At 40.7% G+C, this 26,322-nt stretch overlaps 1 protein-coding gene across 1 annotated transcript in view; it reads left to right on the forward strand.

The window, feature by feature from the left end:
* Positions 1-26,322, forward strand: part of tacr1a (tachykinin receptor 1a) — an 88,023-nt gene that overhangs the window by 45,241 nt on the left and 16,460 nt on the right. Inside the window, exon 3 of the mRNA XM_078250377.1 lies at positions 16,280-16,430. Coding sequence (XP_078106503.1) covers positions 16,280-16,430 — 151 coding nt within the window. The remainder of the gene's footprint in view (positions 1-16,279; positions 16,431-26,322) is intronic.

Consider the following 26,322-nt stretch of genomic DNA (forward strand, 5'->3'; position numbering starts at 1 on the left):
GGAGCAGAATAGTTTTAGTAAATACATTTAACAAAAATCCAACATTTAAAGTCACTTCATTGTTTCAATGCTGCTTTTCCCTTTTTACTTTAGAGAATGTTTGGATCTCCAGAGTACAGCATTTAATTTGACTGTGGCCATTAAGACATGAATCTGAGGGCTGTTCCACAAACAAGATGAGCCGATGAGCCAGCCTTGTAAACAATCAGAGTTTCTGTTTACAGAACTTTTTTTCCACCAAAATTCATTGTGTGTAACCTCAAGGCCTAACAAACATGCTGAATGCATTTCCTTTTTCATTCCCTGCATTAATTACATCCATGTTTGCTTGCAGTCTTCGTTGTCTTTGCTGGCACATTGTTACATTTTGCACATACCGCCGCTAAATGTCAACCAATGGAACAGCGTTCAACCACCCCATGTGTTGTGTTTACTGCCACTGAAGAGGAATACATGTTCATGTTGCTATTTATTCAGCTGGCGCTTCAATTGAAAGTGAAAGCTTATCTGGCTTGCTAATGCTACCAGCAGCTATGTGTGAGAAGCTAAAACTGGGACTACTACATTTAGCCAGTGTTCTGATATTTATACTCGGCAAAGCAGCTTCTACCACAGTCGGGGGTAGTCCAAGCAGACACATTCAAGATAATTTTGAGCAGGAATATTTGGCACACAATATGTGTTGTTGGAAAATTCACCTGTATTAGCGTCATATGCCAACGAGAACGATCGATCATTTTGTGAGAAGTTCCACTGTTATGTTTGGATCGACCAGCAAAACATTCCCCCGCTCCCCCCCCAATGAGAAATACCACATAATGAATTAGATACAACTTAATGCTTTGTAATAAATAGACAACAAAAGTCTTTTTCAATTATCAGCTCCTACAAAATTTGTCCATTATAACATTTAAAAATAAATAAAAACTCAACCCCCAACCATTGTGGTCTGTAAGATGACACTGTAATACAGTAAACTGTTTACACAGCCAACATTATCCAGCCGGCAGTAACATGGGGCGTGCTACCGTTGTCTCTATCATTTGGTGTGAGGTGGTCATAAAGTCTTTTTCCCGTCTTATTCCGACAAAATCAAACGTGTTTGATATTATCGTAGGTTTTAAGTCTTGCTGGTGAAGTTAATTCATGTGAACATTGTCAACTACCAATGGGTGCGCTCCCTCCAGCACCAAACAGGAAGCAGCAAACGGCTAGAGACAGTTTTGTTTATGATTGCTAAGGCGCCACGCTAAGCTAAATGCTAAAGAGGGAAAGTTGCTAATTTTCAACCCTTCTGAAGCGAGTCATCAAACGGGAGTTTTACCGGCGGATAAACCTGGACCTTCAGGTACTGCCGGCAATTATCTGCATGTACGGCAAAACAGTAAATCTGCAAACTTTCCCTTAAGTTACCAGCTGACGATAGTGGTAGCTAGCTAGCTTGGTTACATTTTTCAAAACGAATCTAGTTGTAGTCTTGAAATTTGTGACCCTGCGAGAGCAGTCTTTACATAGTATGACCGTCATTTTCGTTAGATGTGGGATGATTGTCTTTAGATATGAGATGGTGTCAGACTTTAGTCTTTTAAAAGTCTGTTCAAAATCTTCTAGTGTATGGTAGACACAAATCAACCAAAGATCGGCCCCAAGCGTTGGGCTTTGAAGCCAATTTGACGTAGCAGCCAAACTGTGGAATTACAACTTCTGTGTCCGTCAGGACTGGCCCAAAAATACTTTTTCCCATAGACTTACATGGCGAAGGAGACGTCTGTAAATCAGTGGATAAATCTTTTTGAGCGTCACAATCCCTGCGAAATCATTCGTTTCACTATCAGAATTTGATCCATTCGGTCCGAAATTAGAAAGTCTAGAAGAGCCGCACAATTAAATCATGTAATCCCCATTCCAGTTAGCAGAATGCTAAACCGGAAGAAGCTGGCTCGTCTGGCAGAGGTCTCTAGTTGGCCTGCAGCGCAGATCATCAGGGTAATTTTATACATGGATGCTCCGCCTAAAACACCATATCCAGGCTTTATTATACATCCATGAGTGTAGCATGGGCTAAGGAATAACCCATTACATTTGGTAGCGGATCTGAATCATAGCGCAGACACACAAATTATTCTTGCATTTTCTAAGGCATAGGGGTCTGCATTGGGATCCCATACCAATCTTGCGGGGCCGGAGGGTTCAACAAAGACTTGAATGTTGTCGGTGAGCGAGCGGTCCATAAATAAACAGCGGGTTCCATGATTTAGCTTGCGCCAACTAGAAGAATGGAGTCAACAACTTAAGTTGAAAGGAAGATTATAGGGGCGCTATGCAGTTTTGGCTCGCAGGTTTCTCTATAGAGCTCCCCCTACAGCTTTGGAATAGATATTTGGCAGCTCCTATGTTTACTTGTGTATGACTCCTTGCTCGGTCAGTCTGCCGTTTCCTCTTTCTCTGTTCCTCCGACAATGCTTTCCTAGCTTTCTGCTTCTTTTTTGCTGGCTCAGCCATGACGATAGTGTGAAAAACTCCATCGCTACCTTGTTAGCCGGTTCCTGAATGGGCATACAGTGGGGCAAAAAAGTATTTAGTCAGCCACCAATTGTGCAAGTTCTCCCACTTAAAAAGATGAGAGAGGCCTGTCATTTTCATCATAGGTACACTTCAACTATGAGAGACAAAATGAGAAAAAGAAAATCCAGAAAATCACATTGTAGGATTTTTAATGAACTTATTTGCAAATTATGGTGGAAAATAAGTATTTGGTCAATAACAAACGTTCATCTCAATACTTTGTTATATACCCTTTGTTGGCAATGACAGAGGTCAAATGTTTTCTGTAAGTCTTCACAAGGTTTTCACACACTGTTGCTGGTATTTTGGCCCATTCCTCCATGCAGATCTCCTCTAGAGCAGTGATGTTTTGGGGCTGTCGCTGGCCAACATGGACTTCAAAGATTTTCTATGGGGTTGAGATCTGGAGACTGGCTTGAAATGCTTCTTACGAAGCCACTCCTTCGTTGCCCGGGCAGTGTGTTTGGGATCATTGTCATGCTGAAAGACCCAGCCACTTTCATCTTCAATGCCCTTGCTGATGGAAGGAGGTTTTCACTCAAAATCTCACGATACATGGCCCCATTCATTCTTTCCTTTACATGGATCTGTCATACTGGTCCCTTTGCAGAAAAACAGCCCCAAAGCATGATGTTTCCACCCCCATGCTTCACAGTAGGTATGGTTCTTTGGATGCAACTCAGCATTCTTTCTCCTCCAAACACGACGAGTTGAGTTTTTACCAAAAAGTTCTATGTTGGTTTCAGCTGACCATATGACATTCTCCCAATCCTCTTCTGGATCATCCAAATGCTCTCTAGCAAACTCCAGACGGGCCTGGACATGTACTGGCTTAAGCAGGGGGACACGTCTGGCACTGCAGGATTTGAGTCCCTGGCGGCGTAGTGTGTTACTGATGGTAGCCTTTGTTACTTTGGTCCCAGCTCTCTGCAGGTCATTCACTAGGTCCCCCCCCCCATGTGGTTCTGGGATTTTTGCTCACCGTTCTTGTGATCATTTTGATCCCACGGGGTGAGATCTTGCGTGGAGCCCGGATCGAGGAGATTATTAGTGGTCTTGTATGTCTTCCATTTTCTTATAATTTCTCCCACAGTTGATTTCTTCACACCAAGCTGCTTACCTATTGCAGATTCAGTCTTCCCAGCCTGGTGCAGGTCTACAATTTTATTTCTGGTGTCCTTTGACAGCTCTTTGGTCTTGGCCATAGTGGAGTTTGGAGTGTGACTGTTTGAGGTTGTGGACAGGTGTCTTTTATAATGATAACAAGTTCAAACAGGTGCCATTAATACAGGTAACGAGTGGAGGACAGAGAAGCCTCTTAAAGAAGAAGTTACAGGTCTGTGAGAGCCAGAAATCTTGCTTGTTTGTAGGTGACCAAATACTTATTTTCCCGAGGAATTAGCAAATAAATTCATTAAAAATCCTACAATGTGATTTTCTGGATTTTCTTTTTCTCATTTTGTCTCTCATAGTTGAAGTGTACCTATGATGAAAATGACAGGCCTCTCTCATCTTTTTAAGTGGGATAATTTGCACAATTGGTGGCTGACTAAATACTTTTTTGCCCCACTGTATGTGTGAAGTGCATCGAATTAGTTACATCGCGAGACCTGATATCACGCAATATTTCCTGAGGCTGAGTCAAGTGTATTTTTTTCGCTCACAGGCAGTGTTGGGGAAGTTCCTTTTAAAAAGTAGTGTTTGCTCGATACTTAAAAAAGTAATCCGTTACTTTACTTAGTTACCCCCTATGGAAAGTAACTTTTTACTTTACTCGTTACTTTTACGTTACTTTTAAAAGCAGGCATCTCTGGCAGAGACTGAAGTTAATTATACAAAAACTATCTTTGACCATAAAGCCAATCTCTGGTTTATCAGTGAAGTGTCTGAACTACACTGCAGGCTGGATTCTCTACTCACAGAGTGACGTCTGATTCATTATGAACGAGTCCAGCGCGGGTTGAATGCACATCAGCAGGTCATCGGCGTTACACGGTCTTAGTGTATACTATGTAATGTCTGTATCGACTTGTACCGGTCGCGCAGCCACGATGGTCCGTGCATTGTCGTAGACACATGCAGCCTCTTTTCTGGAAATCCTTGCGTGTATGTATGAGCCCGTCTCCACCGCATCCATCTGTGAGGTTGTCAGCTTTGTGTCTGCCTGGCTCAGAGCGCCGTCCAGCAAAAAGCCACGAAGCTTAAAATGCTCTCAAAAGTTAGCTTTAGCTGGCCATGATTACTCTGCTACCGGCCTCTGTCACGTCCCGTGTGGAGCTTGTGAGCGCACAGCTGAGAAGGCAGTGTTGCTGTCAAATCTGTCCCTGGGAAAAGTAATATTGCACCGAATTGAAAAAGGAACTATGTTGTTGTTATGTCAGTAGTAGCATGTTACACTACTTTTTAGCCGAAAAAGTAGTTACGTTACTGTTCCAACACTGCTCACAGGCGCTAGGGGGAAGCAAGACGACCACCATTCAACTCCGAAGCTGTTCAGTTAAGGTAAATTAAGCTAAAACAACTGCATAGTTCCCCTTTAAAGCAGCACAGTCCTGCTCTGAGCTGGTGTCTGTATCAGCAGAACACTGTAAAAAGAAACAAGGAAATAACAACAAGGAAAACAACAATGCAGCTCTAATTACCTACCAAATCTTTCCAAACATTTCCTGTAATTTGACAAACACATTATCCACCAAAGAGCATGTGTTAAAGTATTATTTTTATTCTATCCAGGTATTCACCTTTCTTCTCACCAGAAATCACCGTGTTTGTCATTAACATGAAATGGACAGAAAACAAATGCAGTTCGGCTAGAGTGACATTCTCTGCACAAACACAACTTTGGCACAACACAGTGCTCCATACAGTTATTAAGGTGTCTTCCTGATATTTGAGCAGCTTTTCCCTCATCAACTTCTCACAAAACTTAATCTGAATTTATTATCATTCTGTGGGTTTATGATTCGGAATTCCTTCCACTGTCTCCTGTGCTGCAGAACCACTGTCCACCATGGCTTTGGTGGTAGATAAGCTTACTTAAAATGCTCATCAAACATTTTTTTTGTTATTTACTCCAGCCAAATGAGCATTAATTACAGTGTAGACAATAAAAAAAATCCTAATACTGAAACTAAAGTTATAGTGAGGAGAATTTTTGTATTTTGGATCAGAGACTGAGAAGATTAAACATTTCACTGAAATTTTAAAAAGGAGCGTATGCATTACCACTCTGAGAAGCATTCACATTATGTGTACAGGCTGTTTAACCTTGGCAGTTTCTCCTCAGTAACCCCAATATTGATACTTAAAAATACATACCTGCTACCATAATAATAAATCAGTAGTAACTAGTGTACTGCAATACATAGCAGCAAATATATATTCTCGTTTTTAGATTTTAGACTTTTCTTGAATGGTAGCTAGTTGATAGTGTGTGTTTGTGAGCAGCAGTAAACATATTTACACTTTTGGGAATGTTTGTGTGTCAATATTGGCACAGACACATTTAAAGCCATGCACAAATGTTGTCAATCTCAGGAAAATACAACTTGTGGATAAAAATAGACATTTCAATTACAGACAGTGTCTATTTTAAAATAAAAAGTGACAATCCAGACATACTAATACTGATTGAATGCTATGTATTTTGTCACACCGTGAAAAAAGAGAATGAGAGTAGACTGTGGTGAAATGTATGTATGTAAGTTGAGACAGTGGTACTCAGGTTTCATTCAGGTCAGTGTCCAACATAACCTCATAACCTTTCCAGGCAGAGGAGTAGTTCAACTCTGTGTCTCCATAGACGGGAGACGTAACAGCTGTATGATAACACAGTGCTGCCTGATCCTGCCAAGGTCATGGAGGAAGTAAACACATAACACATTCTGTCTGTGCTGAGATAATTGGGTTAAGTATCTGTGTTTACGATGCCGGCAATATCTTTGTTTAAATTGGAGGTTCAGCTAAACAACGCCTACAGCATGAGTTTAAATAGTCCTTCAGGAAGACAGGAACTTCAGAGAGTTGGGGACATGATAGTCTATATCGACGACATTTCACTTCCGGGATTGCTCCTGTGCTGCCGGAAATTCTGCCGGATGTCCCTCTTTTTAGGCCGGATGTCCGTCACCTTCCGCTTTCTTTGTGTTGCCGGTGGATTTATGAGGACTATGGTTAACTGCTCCTCAGATCTCTGCATGGTAAATCCAGACAGCTAGCTAGACTATCTGTGCAATCTGAGTTTTCTGTTGCACGACTAAAACAACTTTTGAACGTTCACGTTCCACCAAAACAAGCTTCCTTCCAAGGCTAGCACCGTTGCTCCATGCGGCGCTTAGCACTGCCCAAGACGATTGTGATTGGTTTAAAGAAATGCCAATAAACCAGAACACGTTTTTCTCCCATCCCGGAATGCTGTGTGGAGTAGCCAGACCCTCCTTTGCAGCGCTGTGGAGGAAGGTCTGGCAATGCGAGACTAGGGACATGATAAGACATTGTGGTTAAACTTTACTGCCTGCCTAACTTCTCTCCTCAAATGAATATTGATTAAATGCTTTTGTCCAATTCATCAGTATCCCGAAACTACTTCACACATGTGAATTGAGTTGTGCTGTACCTGAGTTTTTCCTTAACATAAACTATACAGTGATTATTTGTATACCATTTTTATTAATATTGCCATACAACATTGAATTAAAGGAGATTTAATGTGGCTTTTTTTTTTAACTCTTTAAAGAACATTTTTCTATTGATCACATTAAATTGACTTTGATTAAACGTTGTTAAGCAATAAAACATGAAAACTTCCAAGGGGGAATGCTTTTCATAGCACTGTTTGCCTTCTAACAGCTAAAGTTTCAGGTACATCTCAGAGGTAATTAGTTGTTTTCAAAAGCTGATTTACATTTTCATTGTAGTTAACTTGTTAAAGAAGCTTGCTGCTGGATTAATTTTTTCCTGGCACCATTGTTTCTTTTAGACACCATAGAGGCAAAATCCTTGCAAAAGCTGTTTTCTTAATACAATGTTGGATCTGGTACCAACCATCTTGCCGCCTACAAAGCCACTTTAATCATGCAAATCAGCAAGATCAGTAAATTAATCCATCAACTGTCTCTCTGCATGATTTACACTTTCATGATGCACTGTCTGGAGGAGCACTTCAGAAAGAGTGGGAATGCCAAGTAGATGGACACAGAAGCTAGTGTCAGTGAGTTGTTTTCAGCATTTTTGTTTAAGGAGGTACTGTGTGCAGAGATGTGGCTGTTCATCAGTGTTGAAACACATTGGGAGGCTGTGCACTGTCTCAGAGAATTGACCCAGACAACATCTTTACCCACAGCCTAATCTATATCCACGACGTTCCACTTCTGGGATTGTCCAGATGCCGCTGGAAATTCTGCCGGATGTCTTTCATTTCGGCCGGATGTCCGTTACCTTTCGCTTTCTTTGTGTTAGAATTTTAAACTCTGGTGGATTTATGAGGACTATGGTTAACGGCTCCTCAGATCTCTGCAGGGTAAATCCAGACAGCTAGTTAGACTATCCGTCCAATCTGAGTTTTCTGTTGCACGACTAAAACAACCTTTGAACGTACACATTCCACCAAAACAAGTTCCTTCCCGAGGCTATTTTGCAGAGGTGCCATTGGTGCCATCCTCCGCAGCGCTGTGGATGATCCTGGAAACTTACGCTTACAGTGCGTTTACATGCACAGCAGTAACAAGGGTATGGTCTTACCCCAGCTAAGTGAATAACCGGGTTATTTCAGTTCTCTTCATATACATGAGCGGGGAAGAATGGAAAGAATAACGGGAGTAACTCTACCTCCGGTACAGGTGGCGCTCTGCCAACATACAACTAGTCAGAATAAGGCTTTTTCTTCCAGTTGACCTTTGTCAAAATCACAACAACTTTAAAGCGGGGAGAACATGGAAGACCTTTCAGCGCTGTACATTTCGTACTTGCCATGGCGAAGTCCTCAGTAGGTTTAATTCAGTTCAATTCAATTGTATTTATAGTGTCAAATCATAACAGGAATTATCTCAGGATACTTTACAGATAGAGTAGGTCTAGACCACACTCTATAATTTACAAGGACCCAACAATTCCAGTGATTCCCCCAAGAGCATGCATGAATGCGTAAGTGCGACAGTGGCAAGGAAAAACTCCCTTTTAGGAAGAAACCTCAGACAGACCCAGGCTCTTGGTAGGCGGTGTGTGACGGTGCCGGTTGGGGGTATGATGAACAATGGCAATAATAGTCACAATAAAGATATTGTAATGGTTATAATAGTTTGTGGTGTTGTAGAGCACAGCAGAGCGTAACAGGGCGTGGCAGGGTGTTGGCCGGACATAGCAAGTCGAAGCTGGGCATTGCAGAGTGTAGCAGGGTGTAATAGGGCACAGCAGGGCGTAGGGCAGGACCACGGCGACAGCTGCCACCATGATGTAGGTGCCATCATGATCCAAGATGATGATGCTGGGCGGAAAAAGAACATAAGGACTCCGGGGAATAAGCTCCCCGGAGCTATGTTAGTAACAAGCATTTCTGTGACACGAATACACACAGATGGAAAGAGAGAGGAGAGAGAAGCTCAGTGTGTCCAAGGAGGTACCCTGGTAGTCTAGAACTATAACCGCATAACTAAGAGCTGCAGAGAAGGGGAGATAGGGAGGCTGTGTTCCGTGATTGTGGCTACATACCTTCCCCCGCCGGTCTAGGCTAACACTGCGACTCATTACTCCCTAAGTATATGTAAGCTTTCTATGGGGAGAAGCAGAGATAGGGTGGGGGTGCGTCATGACTGTGGCTACACACCCACCCCCGCCGGTCTAGGCGAACACTGCAACTCCTCACTCTCTAACTATAAGCTTTATCGAAGAGGAGAGTTTTAAGTTTACTCCTTAGTCGTACAACAGAAAACTCAGATTGGACAGAGAGTCTAGCTAGCTGTCTGGATTTGCCCTGCAGAAATCTGAGGAGCAGTTAACCATAGTCCTCATGAATCCACTGGAGTTTAGAATTACAACACAAAGAAAGCAGAAGGTAAGGGACATCCGGCGGAATTTCCGGTGGCACAGGAGCAATCCCGTAAGTGGAACATCATGAATATAGACTAAGGCAGTTATAACCTACGGAGCATGCACAGACATGTAACCCGAGCTTACCCCGGTTAAAGTATACATGCAGGATGACACTGGTTACTAACGGAGTTTTCTAGGTCTGTTAAGCAAGTTATAAGATTCTGATTTTAGCCGGGTTAAGGTGTTTACATGGCGTTTGAAAAATCTGGGTAATGCCTTAACCCGAACATAATCAGGTTTTTAAACTGACTTTTCAAATGATAGGGATGCACCGAATCCAGGATTCGGCCGACGGGGTTTGGTTTCTGCCGAATCTTGAACCCTACGCTTGCACTATGCTGGTCGATGTAATGACGCCGCCGTTGATTATGGGAAGGTGTTTACGTAGGTGAACTGTTCAATGCAGTAGGCTGTGAGAAAGTGAAAATGGAACTCGTGAGCAGAAAAAGTGTTGTTTGGCAGTACTTTCAGTCAAAAGAAGGCAATTCAAGTCAAGCTACATTTTCAATTTGCAATGCCGATTTGTCTCATGGTGGCAAGGACCCTAAACAATACACAACATCGCCGCTGTTAAAACATTTGTGTATGAAACATCCGAAAGAATACGAGTTGTGCATGAAGGAATCTACAGACAGCAGTCAAAATGCAGCAACTTCAGGTAAAGGAAGGACAGTTTCAGCTAAAAACTAGTGTTAACCAGACAGTGCCTCTCCTGTGCTGTCAGCTGTTCTCTCTGCAAATGAGTCTCCCTACAGTGGGAGCGAAGCAACCGAACGGCCGGCTGCTGCTCGTTAGCTTTCTAATTTCACCCACCCAAAATGCCTTCATCATACACTGGTTAGTGAAAATTTGCCAAACAACGTTACTCATCTGGCGATAGTGATGTGCTTTCCTACGATGTGAATTCAACATTAAGTTGTTACATTTAACTATTTTAGAGGCTGTGGATGTTGTTTACTTCATTAATGTGTTTACTGTGTTAATGGACTGAGGATGGGAGTAGGATTCTGTATTAGGATTCGGCAGAATCTTAACCAGTGGATTCGGTGCATCCCTAAAAATAAGAGACCTGAGAACTGTTAAATAACACACTGCTTTTTAATGCTTTTGCAAGAGAATAGTCAAGAATATAAATCGCTTTTGTTCTTTTAATGTGTCCCAGTTTGGAGAGTCATCACGTTCTTTTAGCTTTCACAAGACTGAGATGTATTAACAAACCCTCCATTTCTCCTCCGTCTTCTGTTGTGGCTGTTGTGTAAACCAAGACACTTATCTTAGGCAATGAATTACAAATTTCAACTACCTGTGGTCTTTTATTTTAAGCCTGCTTTTCCTGTGAGGGATTTAGCAAGCTGATACTGCCAATTTCACACCTCTCTGACAACAAATCCAGTCAAGGATGCCAAAGAAATTATGCAAAAGATAAATGTCATCTGGTTACATCTACATTTACCAAAAATGGGACTTCTATTCAGCAGATAACAGATGTGATGCACAGTATGCTGTCTATCCTTTTCAATCTCTACTCTTGAGAAACACACCTACATTAGACACACACATATACAAAAGGAGTTTCTCTAAGCTCATTACTCCTATGGGCACTTGTGTGCATACAAATCACATCTCTGCTAGGATTGTAATTGGATTGTGGCAGCTTCCGTTTTCTCTGAATTGATTTTCCTCAGTCTTGTGGTAAACGTTATCTGCACCTTGTGTGACCTGCTGCTGTGTGCGATGGCTTCATGTAAACACTTTAAATAGTGTTTCATTGCGCCGGTGTGGCAGAATGCTTGACCTTTTAGTTTAACTGAAGACAAGATTAGATTTTACTGATGTAAAAGGAGAGGGTGAAAAAAGCACAGGTGTTACTAAAAACATGAACAATGATTCTTTCCATTAACCTGCAGTTAGGGGGGCCCTGGGGTTGAGAGGTTTTGTATTTAAATAATATGTAATAATATTATATACCAATTTATGGCGAAAATAGCATTATTCACTGTATGTAAAGGTGACATACACTCTAAAAAATAAAACATTGGGTCAACAAAAAAGAAATATGTTAACGTTTTCCATTTGAATTTTTAAGTTAAGACTGCTGGCAGAATTACATTAATTCAAAGCAATGTTTTGAGTATGGTGAATTACCTTTTAGGCCACAATAAAACACATTTCTAAGTAACATGAACTTAATAATTGTCAACATGAATGCAAGCATTTAAGTTGATCCAACATAATGTTTTAAGTAAGGTGACGAAGCTTTTTGGCCACAATAAAACACATTTCTAAGTAACATGAACTTAATAATTAAGTTGATCTCTGCAAGAGTTAAGTTGAGCCCTGTCTTATAATAAGGACATCCCGCCCACAAAACAACCAAGGTTGGAGTTTTGAGCCACTTGGGAAACACAGGCTATCGTGATGCAATGCCTCATGAAGACAGTTGTCTTGTGGGTCTTTGTCTAAGAGAGTTGGGGATTTTTGATGGGACAATAAGGACTTCAGAGAGGACTTCAATTTTTAAAATATAAACAGACACCATTATTGATCAGTAGGGCTGGGACGATTCGTCGACGTAGTCGATGTCATCGATTACGTAAATGCGACACAAATAATTTGCGTCGCATTTACAGCGTCGCAGACAGCGTTTGCTGCGATATGATATTAATGGCGGACCGAAAGCGTTTGCGGTGACACTTCCTCCTGAAACATGCAGGCACAACAGTGGTTTCCTTGCCCTGGTGACTGACTGACAGGCTGAAGTTGTAAGGCAAGGCAACTTTATTTCTGCAGCACCTTTCAGCAACAAGGCGATTCAGTTCCATTCCTTTGCACTTAAGTTAGTTCTCCATTAGTTCAATGTTGACAACAGGGCAGTCACCAAGTTTATTGTTAAAGGTTTGTGTCATTATGCAGTTTGCACTAAAAAGTCTGTTGTTTACATTCCTTTGCATTTTAGTTAGTTCAATTATTACAGTTCGGATTGATACCAATCCTGAGTATCTGACTGGCGCACCTCTATCCAAAAGCACAACCATTTTTAATAATGTTACTCTGAGTGAGCAGTGTTACCAGAATTCTTTTATTTTGATAACTGTTTTGATTCACAACTAAGGTGGAAAATAAAAGTTTTGTGTTTAATGTATTTTTGTTGATGTTGAAATGGATTTTAAGACAGCAAAGCAAATACAGGCTACTCTTTATGCACTTGCTTTACTTTAAGTTTTTATTTTTGTATTCCTCCTGAAAGTGACTTTATTTTGGCTTCAGGTTGCACTACAAATTAATTTTACTTGAACAGTGCAGTGTTAAACAGTTTTAATAAATAGAGATTTGAACCTCATTGAAATTTGTTTTGTGTAAATTGTTAATAATTGAGCAATGGGAAAATAATTGCTAATTGAAAAAATAATCGCTAATTGAAAAAATAATCGTTAGATTAATCGAAAAATGAATCTAAAGATTAGTTGACTAATCGAAAAAATAATCGCTAGATTAATCGTTTAAAAAATAATCGTTTGGGACAGCCCTAATGATCAGACTTTTTTCCAAATGATATTCAGGTTTACCATGTGCTGTGTCTATCAAATGATTACAACACAATCTGAGGACGATGAGGATGGTGTGTGCGTTTGTGTTTGTTTGAGGGTGCCTGAGGGAAAACAGCAAGAAGATGACAAACACCTTCTGAAAGGTTGCTAAGAGTATTTAGAGGCATGAGGGGGATGTCAAAACCTGGCAACCGGGCAGCAGCTAAGGGTGCTCAAAAAGAACAGAAATTCAGACATTAGATTAATATTCATATTAATTAGAACCATTTATTAAATTTAACAGTAGCACTAAATCCTTAAAAGTGCAAACAGCAGCATTTGTAGGCTACATTCTCCTAAGACACAAAACATGTACTCAGAAGCTTTATGAGGAGGAACAGTGTTATAAAATTAAGTAAAACCCTGTGCATGAATCACCATCCTTTGACTTGTACACATGAAAATGATCCAAAACAAAAGACAGGTGGCTGTACATTCAAGGCACTAATTTCAACATCAAATGAGCAAAGCTTCTTTCAATCAACTTTGGCAGTACTCACATCATCATCTCTTCTCTCATCAATATCAGACTGCTCACACTCCTGACTAACTCCAGGAAAAATATCCCGCAAAAGAAAGCACTGCATGTGAAGTTCAAAATACACTAACTCAAACCTCAGAGAACAGAGGTCGTCCTTTTCTATGCTGATAACTTCCACTGATTTGGACTTCACTCAGTAGGTATTCATACTATCACAGAAACAAAAGAACACGTACGTGTGTGTGTGTGTGTGTGTGTGTGTGTGTGTGTGTGTGTGTGTGTGTGTTTCTGTCTCACTCCATGCTTCTTCACACTGACCACGTCTCAACTTGAACCCCTTGGTGTTAATGTTTCTGTCTCACCCCGTACTTCTTCACGGCTTTCTTCAGGAGGCTGATCACATCTCAAATTGAACCCCTTGATCCACGACACCAGGATACTGTATCACGGCAGAAAGCCACGCCTGCGCACACACACACACAACAGTATTTTCAATTTCACTTGTGAGTCTTCAATACAGTGACTAAATAAGTTTCACCTGTGTCATCGTTCACCAATTGTAGATGGACTCAGACCGCTCCTCACCTCAGGGGAAGGAGAAGGTGATGTCTAGTTTGTCCTGAGAGGCTGACCATGTCTCAGCTTGAACCCCTTGGTCCACGACACCAGGATACCAGGAGAAGATGAAGGCTAGAGTTTTATGTCCTTGCAAGGCACACAGCAAAGTGACTGAAGACCTAAGTAGGGAGATAAATTAAGTAAAATGATTTGAAACTTGTAATGCCCGGTGGCAGGGTGGCCCACCAGTGGCCAAGTGTTTTTATTGTGATGGGGGGCAATCTTAAAGCAAGCCTTGTAATGCTGGTAAGTAAGATAAATTATAACAAGAACATTTAAGGGTTGCTCATGGAGGATGGATATTTTAGTGCAAACAAAACAATTATTCATCATGAATTCACAATCTGTATTTTAAATAACACAAATGAAATTACTGACTTTTATAAGGAATTATATATATTTTTAAACAGCTTTCCAATCAGTATTTATCTTTTTAGCACCATTTTTTAAATTGTAATACATTTCTCTTTTAAACATACATGTAACATTCATCTTTTAATATATTTCCCTTTCAAAACATTTAAATTAACTGTATTACCATTACTGTCCTTTCTAATACAACGTAAAGCATCAATTTTCTTAGAAATTAACCTGTGTACTTATCACTTCAAATCAAACATTCAAATGAAATGTACAGTCTTCTTTTTACATGGATTAAGCAAAAACAATTTTTTGACTAAAATGTTTTTTTTTCGAGCTGTAGCGAAGTCATATTCCCAATTTGTAATTTGTGAAACATGTTGCAGGGCACGTTACTTGACACGTGCTAAAAAAATAAGATAAGATTTACAGCCTCACCCCACACCATGTTCTCTAATGCAGACATCAAGTTTAAATATTTGACCAACAGTGTTTTACAGGAGGATGATCTGAACAGCTGTTCTATTCACACTTATGACACACACACACACACACACACACACACACACACACACACACACACACACACATATATGAACAGGCCCCCCTATTAACCTGCACACACACTTAACAGGGAATTAACAGGATCTAACTCTGTGTCTGTGACAGATTACCAAATCATTAGCCAAATACTGAAACTGTCATATTTAATCATTTCATTAAGGGTTTAAATTCATTGGACGGTTATTGGAGTAGAGGTCTAACTGATGCCCCTCACATTTTTAATTGTGTTACAAAGCACAGCTATTGCTCAGTCCTCAAACAAATGATGATTGATTCAGCCCTTGACTCGAATGAGTAACTTTTTGTTTTACTACTTGCTGCACCAGTGCTTTCAGAGTTAGGGGAAGTTGGCAGGCAGATAAAATTAATTCAAAGGCCTTCTGTTAAGACAATATTAACGGTATCAGTGGTTCCTTTTCTACAGGCTCAACTTGAGTGTCTCTCTGCTTCAGTCAAAAAACATTTACTAGGGGTGGGCACAAAAATCGAAAATTTATGTATCGTGATTTTTTTGGCGACAATTTTTAAAATTTAGTCTTTTCCCAGAATCATTATTTAATTTTTTTTTACTAATGATCTCCTAAATATTTTCTGTTTATACGGTACCGCTGACGGCGACTATATCATATCTGTTTCTAGGAAAACAGACCGAAAGCAGAAAATGCAGAAAGTACATGTTATGTACTTCATTACAAATTAAATCAATGTGAGACTGACTGACTGACATGTGATGTGCATTCTTCTTAGAAAACAATTAGTTTTTTAGAAATGTCTCATGATATGTTGTCCCTAGAAGTGTATTATTACACTTTTGTTTTTGTTAAAGAAGGAAAGAAAATAGCAATACTCAATACTATTGAATCACAATACTTCTAGAATCGCAATGAATGAAAATCGCAATACGAATCGAAACCCATGTATTGTGAAAGAATTGAATCGGGACTAAAGCATATCTTCCCAGCCGTAACATTTACTGTATATGATTTCTATGTGATATGGGATGTATGTCCTGTTGCAGGTACTATGTGTGTGTGGTCATCCTGATCTACCTTCTTCCTCTGCTGGTGATGGGTTGGGCTTATCTGGTGGTGGGACTGACTCTCTGGGCCAGTGAAATCCCCGGAGACTCTTCTGATCGCTACAAGGAGCAGCTGACTGCCAAACGCAAGGTAACCTAAACCTTACAGTAGATAGCTACCCACAGTTTTGGATGACAAACTAGTTTAATCATAGTTACTCCAACCTTGTCACATGCCCTTTTGTACACAGCAGCGCTGAACAGGACTTGACTGCAATGTTCATGTCCGCTTGCATTTTCCCTCCAGTGATATATTTATCATCACAGCTCCATGTAACCAAATCACAGCCCTTTCTCCTTTCATCCTCTCCTCTTTGGTAGTTTTCCAGCCAACCTGTATCTGTTGTCTTTTCAGCCCGGTCTCTTCATCTTCTGTTTTTGACATCAGCTCTCTATTTCTCCTCTATCTTCTGTTTCTTTCTTTTCCGGTCATCTTTCATTGCCCATGCCTGTCAGGTGTGTTCACAGTTTTAGTGTTGCAGTTCCTTAGAGAAACACTTGCAGAGACTCGCTTTTCTGACCCTAGATCATCAAATGAAAATCCTACACAGACATATTTACCAAGATGTCACTGCACTGATGAGATCAGTCCCTGCAGCTCTGAAATAGATTTGATAGGGTTTTTTTCAAGCAATTTACCAATTTATTTAATTTTATTTCACTTTAGTATATACACTTTTCTATATTTTAGATTGCTCCTTCACTTTTATGTCTTGCTTTGTGGTCCGTAGGTATCTATGGTCCACCAAGTCAGATATGGGCATTAGCTCGCTCTTTCCCCAATTGATCTTATAGCCTGAACAACTGCCAAAGGTGACAATAAGCTGTAATAATGGTGGGATGGATGTTTTGGGGTGTGACAGAAATAGTGTGATGTCATCTGCAAAAAGGGATATCTTATTCTCTGTATCCTGAAGTTTAATTGGGTCTATCTCCTGGTTCAGTCTAATTTGACTGGCTAGGGCTTCAATGGCTTGGTTGAATAGATAAGAACACGAACATCACTGGCAGACACCCCTGTGGAGACAGAATGGTTGGTAGATGTTGCCGTTAGTGAGGCTTGAGGGTGTGCATAGATAATTTCTGTCCAATTAATGAAGTCTAGACCAAAGCCAAAATATTTCAGGGAAGTCAGCATGTACTTCCTTGCCTCCTAATGCAATTACCACAGACTTCTCCTTATGTTTCTGGTATATAATGTTAAAAAAGACAACGTAGGTTGAAGTATATATGTCTACCCAGTGTTGGGAAGGATACTTTCAAAACGTATTCCGTTACAGAGTACAGAATACATGCCCAAAAATGTAATTTGTAACATATTCCGTTATTCTGAATATTTGGATTACTTCCACATTGAATTGAATTTTATAAGTAGGAATGCGGCCATCACATAAAGCTTACTAAACAGGCCTATTCTGGTGTGTTCTTCTGTTCCAACTGGCTGAATGTGTACCTAAACAAGCAGATAGATTTTTGTATTTGTAGTCCCGAACTGCATACTACAAAAATCTAACCGCAGTCTAAGCTACCATGAGCTAATTTTAGCTAACGTTAGCTAACATGTAAAACGGGGCTAGTCTTTCAACGGCTCTGGGGCTAGTAAATCAGCATGTAGGAGAATGTAAAGTCGCATGTCAACTATAATATAGCAAGGTGACCAGTAAAACTACAGCAGACGACTACCCTTGGCTAATCAGATCTTCTACAGATTGTAAACACGTCTCTTCTCTCAGGTGTCTTCCCACAGGCCCCGAAAACTGCAGTCAGTAAGCCACTCTTAAAAAAGAACAATCTAGACACGTCACTAATGAGCAACTATAGGCCGATATCAAACCTTCCATTTTTAAGTAAAATCATTGAAAAAACGGTTTCTCAACAACTCAACCTTTTCTTGTCACTAAACATCAGTTTTGATGCCTTCCAGTCGGGTTTTCGACCACACCACAGCACTGAGACAGCTCTTGTTAAAATCTTTAATGACATCCACTTAAACACAGATAGTGGCAAAATTTCAGTCTTGGTATTACTTGATCTCAGTGCTGCATTTGATACGGTCGACCATGACATATTACTAGACCGATTGGAAAACTGGGTTGGCATTTCTGGCTCAGTACTAAAGTGGTTTGAGTCTTATTTAAAGAATAGGGACTACTTTGTGTCTATAGGGAATTATACATCTGAGCATACAAATATGACGTGCGGAGTTCCCCAAGGCTCCGTTCTGGGGCCTCTCCTGTTTAACATCTACATGCTTCCACTGGCTCAAATTATGGAAAACAATAAAATAAGTTACCATAGTTATGCTGATGACACACACATTTATATAACCTTATCGCCAGGGGACTATAGTCCAATACAACAACTGACTAAGTGCAGTGAACAAATTAACGACTGAATGTGCCAGAACTTTCTTAAATTAAATGATGAAAAAACTGAAGTGGTTGTTTTTGGAGCAAAGGAGGAACGATTTAAAGTCAGCACTCAGCTTCAAACGATAATGTTAAAAACAACAGACAAAGCCAGAAATCTTGGTGTAGTCATGGACTCAGACCTGAATTTTAACAGCCACATTAAGACAATTACAAAGTCAGCCTATTACCACCTTAAAAATATATCAAGGGTTAAAGGACTTATGTCTCAGCAGGATTTGGAAAAACTTGTCCATGCTTTTATCTTCAGTAGACTTGACTACTGTAACGGTGTCTTTACAGGTCTCCCTAAAAAATCAATCAGACAGCTGCAGCTGATTCAGAACTATGCTGCTCAAGTCCTCACTAAGACCAAGAGAGTGGATCACATCACTGCAGTTCTGAAGTCTCTACACTGGCTTCCAGTACCTCAAAGAATTGATTTCAAAATACTTTTGCTGGTTTATAAATCACTAAACGGTTTAGGGCCAAAATACATTTCTGATCTGCTGCTACACTATGAACCACCCAGACCTCTCAGGTCGTCTGAGACAGGCCTGCTTGTTGTCCCCAGAGTCAGAACTAAACAGGGGGAAGCAGCGTTTAGTTTTTATGCTCCACATATCTGGAACAAACTCCCAGAAAACTGCAGGTCTGCTGCAACTCTCAGTTCTTTTAAATCAAGGCTGAAGATCTATCTTTTTGATGTTGCCTTTCTTTAAATAACTGTTCATTTCTTATACTGAAGCTGCATTGTTGACACTGTATAACAATCTATATAAGCATATAAAGAGAAATTCCTAAAACAAACAAACAAATAATAGAATTGAATTCTTTTGCAGAAACGGACATATCTCTGATTATTTCTCTGATGCAGGCATGACAATAGTTGACAGAAGAGACAGACTTTGGGCTGGTCAAAACGTTAGTCGAAGTAACTAACTAATTTAGGCAGAAGGCCTAAAAAGAAAAAAAATAGTCTATAAACACTCTGAGCGAGCTCTTGACTATTTAGAGACAGACTGCAGAAGAAATAAAATAGTTTAAGAATACGTTCTTGGCTATTAAAAGATTTTTGTCTGCAGGGCTGTACCGGGTTTTACAAGGTTTGCCGAAGAAAAGAACTAAGCTTTGCGGTGACGACCACATCGAAAAAGAGTATGCGCAAGAAAAGCTTCTGTAAATGTGGGGAATGAAACCTCAAAGCCGTGCGACGCATCTGGACCCATAGTGGGTGAGATGGTTAGAAAATATGGACCGGACTGCTTGAGATATCTGTCATATTGGTCAAAAAGCTTTGGCTTTCCAAAAAATGGATCACTGAGTCCAGGAAAGTTATTTTATCTGCTTATATATTTAACTGTTTTAACTGCTCTTCAATGTTTAATTTCTTATACTGCAATGTAACTTTGTTTCTCGTATTTTATCTGTTTTTAATTTTTTTATCTGTTTTCATGTAAAGCACTTTGAATTGCCCTGTTGCTGAAATGTGCTATACAAATAAAGCTGCCTTGCCTTGCCTTGCCTTGCTTCTTCAGGTTTGAGGTGGAGTAATTTGGACGCTGAAAGGAAGTTGGTTGCTGGCAAGCAGAAGTTGCACTGCAGTGCACAGTTATATTTCGTTCTCCCTTCTCTTTCTTTAATGTGAAATGCTGTTTGAATTTCCAAGATAGAAACGCATTCCTGCCCTGGCTCTGTTGTGCCGGTTCCGGCTCCATCTTTACCTCTATCAGTGATCACGCAAATAGCTAATTTTTTCGTTTTCATATTGGGGCTTCTGGGAAATGCATGGAGTTGCGAGAGTGAATAAACCCGTGAAACAGAGAAGTATCGTCATGTAATCCATTGATTTCAACAATGTAACTGTATTCTAAATACCAACTATTTAAATTGTAACTGTAACGGAATACAGTTACTCATAATTTGTATTCTGAATACGTAACGCCGGTACATGTATTCCGTTACTCCCAGCACAAAGCCGGTCTGGTTGGGGTGTATCAAACTGGCTATGTATTTACAGAGTCTGTTGGCCAACACTTGAGTATTTTACTGCTGAGTATTTTGTTTCCATTTGGAGGAGAGAAATTGGACGATAGGATGACATTTCCAAAGGATCCCTATCCTTTTTAAGGATCAGGGCAATGTTAGCACTGTACAGTGAGGGAGGTAGCCCTGTGGTTTCCTTGGAATGAGTGAACATGCGCAGTAGCAATGGGGCAAGATTAGATGAGTATCTCTTATAAAGTTCAATGGTGAACCCATCGGGGGCCGGGGGCTTTATTATTAGGAAATTGAGAAATAGCAGTTTGGATCTCCTCCAGGGTTATGGCAGCATCCATCACTTTAGCCGCTGTTTTGTCTAATGTGGGGAGATTGGCTGTTCTCCAGAAAATCGTTCATTTTCTGGGAATCAGCAGATTTGACTTTAGACTGGTGCATGTCCTCATAGAATGAAGCAAATGCTTTGTTTATCTTGACTGGATCTGTTGTGAGGTGACCTTGATGGTCTCTAATTTTATGAATGGCGCGTGTTGCCTGCAAGTGTCGCAGCTGCCTTACAAGGAGTCTATGAGGCTTGTCACCCATCTCAAAGTAATTTTGTTGTGTTTTAGAAAGTAATAGGCTAACTCTTTGAGAAAGGATGGTATTATATTCATATTTTAAGTTGGTAATTGTTTCAAGAGTGGCATCATTGGGGTTATGCTTTATATATATAAAAATCTTCTTGAAGAGAAAGCTCATGTTCTATATCTTTAAGTCTACTGCCTTCCGTTCTCCTTTTACTGGAAACTGGAGCTATGACATGTCCCCTGATAACAGCCTTTAGTGTTTCCCACAGGATGGAGTCATTGACATCACCTGTATCATCGTCTGTGATAAAGTGAGAAATCTGTTCTTGTAGGAAGTCAGTGAACTGATCATCTAACAGTAGCGTGGGGTCAAGGCGCCACTGATAACGTCCTGCTCTAACCACCCCCATTGTCAGTACCATGGCCAAAGGTGCATGGTCAGATATTAATAGGTTGGTATGTTACTGTTTCCACTAATGATAACAATTTAGAGTCCAATAAAAAATAGTCAATGCGGGAGTATGACTTATATACTGGAGAAAAGAAAGAATTGTCCCTCACAGTTGGATGCTTCAGCCTCCAAATATCAACTAGATTGAGGTTCTCAGCCAAAGTGTTTAAGCGAATGCAGGAGTTCGATTTTTGGAGGGATTTGGAAAATTGCTTGTCTAGAAGAGGATCTAACACCCAGTTGAAGTCTCCTCCAATTATAACATTAGTACTGGATATGTCTGGAATCGAGTAAAAAACTTTCTGAAAAAAATCAGAGTTGTCAAAATTAGGCGCATACAGGTTGACAAGTGTTATTGGGACAGAATTTAGGGTTCCAGACACTATTAGAAATAAAAATAAAAAATTGTAGAGGACTTAATAAAGGGGACATTTTTCCTAATTAGAATGGCCACCCCCCTTGCTTTTGTAGTAACATTTTCTTCATATAGTTGGTCTATGCTTTACGTGTGTTTCCTGAAGAAACATATCAGCAGAGAGGGATTTCAAATGTTCAAATACTTTAGCACGTTTCATAACATGACAGAGACCCCTCACATTCCAACTAACTAATTTATAACCCCTACCTTGCACCTGAGTTGCAGAAATACTATGTGCAATTGTCTGGGTTTATAAAGTAGAGTAAACATTCACTGTCAAGGAGAAAGTTAAAGTAGCATATATTAGCTGGCAAAAAATAAGAAAAAGAAAACCCTGAACAATAAAGCCGTTTCTTGCCTTCGTTTTTAAGTGTGACAAACAGTTTGGTGGGAAGTGCAGAGCAGGTTTGAGACCGAGGTTGTAGAGCTCTCTCATGACGTCCCGATATTCAGACCGCTGGTTCAACATGTCGGGGCTGTAATCCTCGAAAATGTGAACTGAATCGCCACGATACCGGAGTCTACGCCTCATCTTGCAGGATTCGCGTACCATCAGGTCTCGAGTTTGGAACTTGTAGCAGATGACGACTGAGCGGGGTTTCTCGCAAGGGCCTGGCTTGGAGGTGAGGGCCCAATGGGCACGGTCTAATTCTGGTGTTGAAGTAAGAACTTGTTCCCCCAAAACTTCCACCAAGAGACCGGGGAAGAATTCTGTGGGACAGGAGCCCTCGATATACTCAGGTAGACCGATGATTTGTATGTTATTCCTTCTGCTCCGTTCCTCCAATTCCAGAACCTTAGCCTGTAGCTTAGCATTCACATTGGCTAGCACCGAGCAGGTTGACTCCAAGGCCCCAATTCTCTCACTGACTACATTGGCATTGAACTCGAGGGATAGCACTTGTCTTTCTTGGTCATCTACTTTAGATTGAATTTTGTCCAGTGTTGACTCGAGGGTTGAGAACGCAGATTTGAAGTCGGTCGAAAGGGCCGCTCTGTGCTCCACTAGCATGGCGGCTATGGCTTTCATATCCGAGCAGCTAGCAGCATTGTCGTCTGATGGCAGCATTTTCGTTCTTTTTCGTGCTTCTGCTGGGTCTTGTGGCCATCTTCTCATTGGGATCGATCGTCAGGGGGTTAATAGTTATTGGTGTTTATTCATAGGGTTGTAAAAAAGGAGCAAAGTACTTAGAACTTATATAGTAGGTGGGAGCGTGAAGGAAGCGTGGCCACTCAATGCTCGCGCAGACCGGAACTCATGAATCTATTTATAGCCATTCTAGCGAAGTGGTTTCGTGGATGGCAATGTAGGTCGCTCAGTTGGTACACACCTTAGAAATAAAAGATATATATATATATATATATTTTGGCAATACAGTTTCACATTTACATATTGTTTACACACCAAAATTGGAACTTGAAACACAATCACCAAAACCTGAAACTCATGTATCAAATCCCTAAACCAAGTCTGCAAAATTGCAAGCACAATTCCTGCATTACACTCAGTGTCCAATTCTGTATCACACTTTTTGCTAAACACTACACACAGTTGTCTACATTAGGCACAACATTCCAAATTTAAATCTCTGTAGTCCCTTTGGAAAGCAACAGCAATCACAATGCCAAGCTCTATACACCAATCGGCAACACCCACTCCTCACAGGTGTAAACACTTGTTGCTGAATTGTGCACAGTCAGAGCTTTAGCACTATAAGGCCACAGATGAGCTCTCCTGTTTTGGAGAAAAATGGGATTCAATGGTGAAGCAAGAGCTAGAGGTAGATGAGGTGCTGTGGCCAGACCAAAATAGGAGGCAGGATGCAGCCTGATTTCTTCTGTCCTACATTTTGCATGTGTTTTTGTCTTTTTGTGTTTAGAGTTTTGAAAGAATTAGTCACTTTCATTTGTAAGTTTTGTACAGTAAACCCTTTATCTTACTGCATGTTTTCCTGGTTTTCTCCTTCTGGATATGGAAAGTGGTACATGCAAAACACAAGTGTTAAAAAATACTGCATTTTGGAAATAAATGGCAATGTTTTTGTTACTGTATTGCATTTGTGTGTTTGTTCATTTATATTTGAGTAGGTATACATTACTGTGAGAATATTTTAAAACCGGCTACAGCGTAACACTGAGAATGTAAAAGGCATAAACTTACTGATGGGATATTCATAGTAGTGTTTTGAGTTGAGCCCATCAGTGTGCTATTGACAAGGTTGGAGAGAGAGATGCCATCAGTGAGAGACAAGTTGACCATCAGTAGACCAGCAGAGGGAAAGAGAAAATGGGAACAGTATAAAACAAGAGTAAAAAAATTTTAAAAAAAAAAGAGTAAAAAGATGAGTAGGTAAAATAAATAGGTAGCACACTTAACCTGCCAAATATCCCTCTTGATTCCCCTATACCCCCCCCCCCCCCCCCTTTATAGAATGTGTAGAACAGCACATTAAGGAAATTAATAGCAACCTAAAAGAATACTTGGACCTACGGACATGGACGGTAAACGCACAGGGATCAATAACACACACTGTATTAGACGATTTGTTCCCAGATGTCACTGAATGTCATCTCCAAGGGCATTGGACATATTGTCATTTGTAGAAACAAAGCAGATACTCAAAAGTGATGCAGAGTTTCTTCATAATAGTCCATTCCGCCTGTGTAAAGTATGTGTAGACCAGAGTCCCGATAAGCACCCACGCAGCTACTGAAAAACAATTTGGATCGAGTCTGGTTAAAAATCCAACAGCCCAAACACTGTGTAAGCATTTTTGAACACAAGTTGATGTTTACAAAGTAAACACCCATTCCCATCATGGTGTTATGGTGGCATAAAAGAAAAATAAGGTAACATAGAGGAGGTCCGGTCCTGTAGCGTTAGATGTTTTTACCTACTGGTATCTTGCAATTAGCATTACGTTAACATTAGCTAGTGGCAGATTAACTAAAACAAACATGCCAGCTAATGGCTCAAAATGCTAGCGTTGTCAGTGTTGTAAGGGTACTTCACCGTAAGCAAAGGCAGAAGCTGGTTATTCGACCAGAATGCTTTGGCGGACAAAAGATGTGGCTTCTTTGGGTTGTTAAACACAGACTGGGTGCCATTGTGGGTGATCCTGAATCGTGCTGGGAACAGCAGACCGTATTTCACCTCTGGGCAGTCCCGAAGCAGTTTCTTGACCTCATCAAATGCTGATCTCTTCTTGCCCACTAGAGGAGTAGACCGCTTGCCTTGCACGTTGCATGATGTCCTCCTTGGCCCTGAAATAGTGCACCCGTATAATGAAGGGATGCAGCCTTTCTCCAGGTCTGGGGTGCAGCTGTAAGACATCTTTGAGCAGGTCGGCAAGGAAGTCGGTTGGGCAAGTTCCCTCTATGCTCTCACTCAGGCCAATGATCCTCAAGTTATTTCTCCGGGACCTCCCCTCCAAATCCTCACACTTCTCAGTTAGGGAGGTCACCTGCTTGGTGAGGATCTGTAGTTTGTTCTCAAGGGATGTAGTCACATCTGCCATGTGATTTGTTCCTGTTTCCAGCTCTGTGACGCGGTTAGCCAAGGCTCCGGCCTCAGCCCTCACTGCTGCTATGTTGCTATGAATCTCAGTCTGTGCCAATGCAATTTTGGACCTCAAAGATGTTGCTAAAGTGTCTATTTTAGCGTCCACAGAATTGCAGATGTCATTTTTCAGAGTCGCCAGATCAGATGTTATATCAGCTTGAAGTGTAGCAATAGCAGTGAGGACAGCATTGTCCGAAGTGGTGGTCCACGCTAGCTCCCTTAGCACGAGGATTAGTAGGTATATTTACACTTCAAAAGGGACTTCAGAATATCAAAAAGTATCGCCAGAACAATTGTTTGCAACCCGTTAGCAAAAGTGGGCCATAGGAAAATGCAAAGCACCGTTATTTTTTGAATTATTGAGCAGTTGATAGGGAGCTCAAAAATCTTCCGTGTTACCCACGCATCGCAGCACTGGAAGTCCTGAGCAACTACAATTTTATCCAAAATTTGCCATTTTTAGCGTGTAGCTTGCTGGTCACAACTTTGATGTTGTTTCCCGTAGCAATGGGATTTTGAGAACGGCAACACACAGAGAGCAAAAGGTGAGGGAAATGTCAGGCAGCTTTATCCT

The sequence above is a fragment of the Sander vitreus genome, chromosome 5 (genome assembly GCF_031162955.1).
Source record: "Sander vitreus isolate 19-12246 chromosome 5, sanVit1, whole genome shotgun sequence".
Classification (NCBI taxonomy): domain Eukaryota; kingdom Metazoa; phylum Chordata; class Actinopteri; order Perciformes; family Percidae; genus Sander; species Sander vitreus.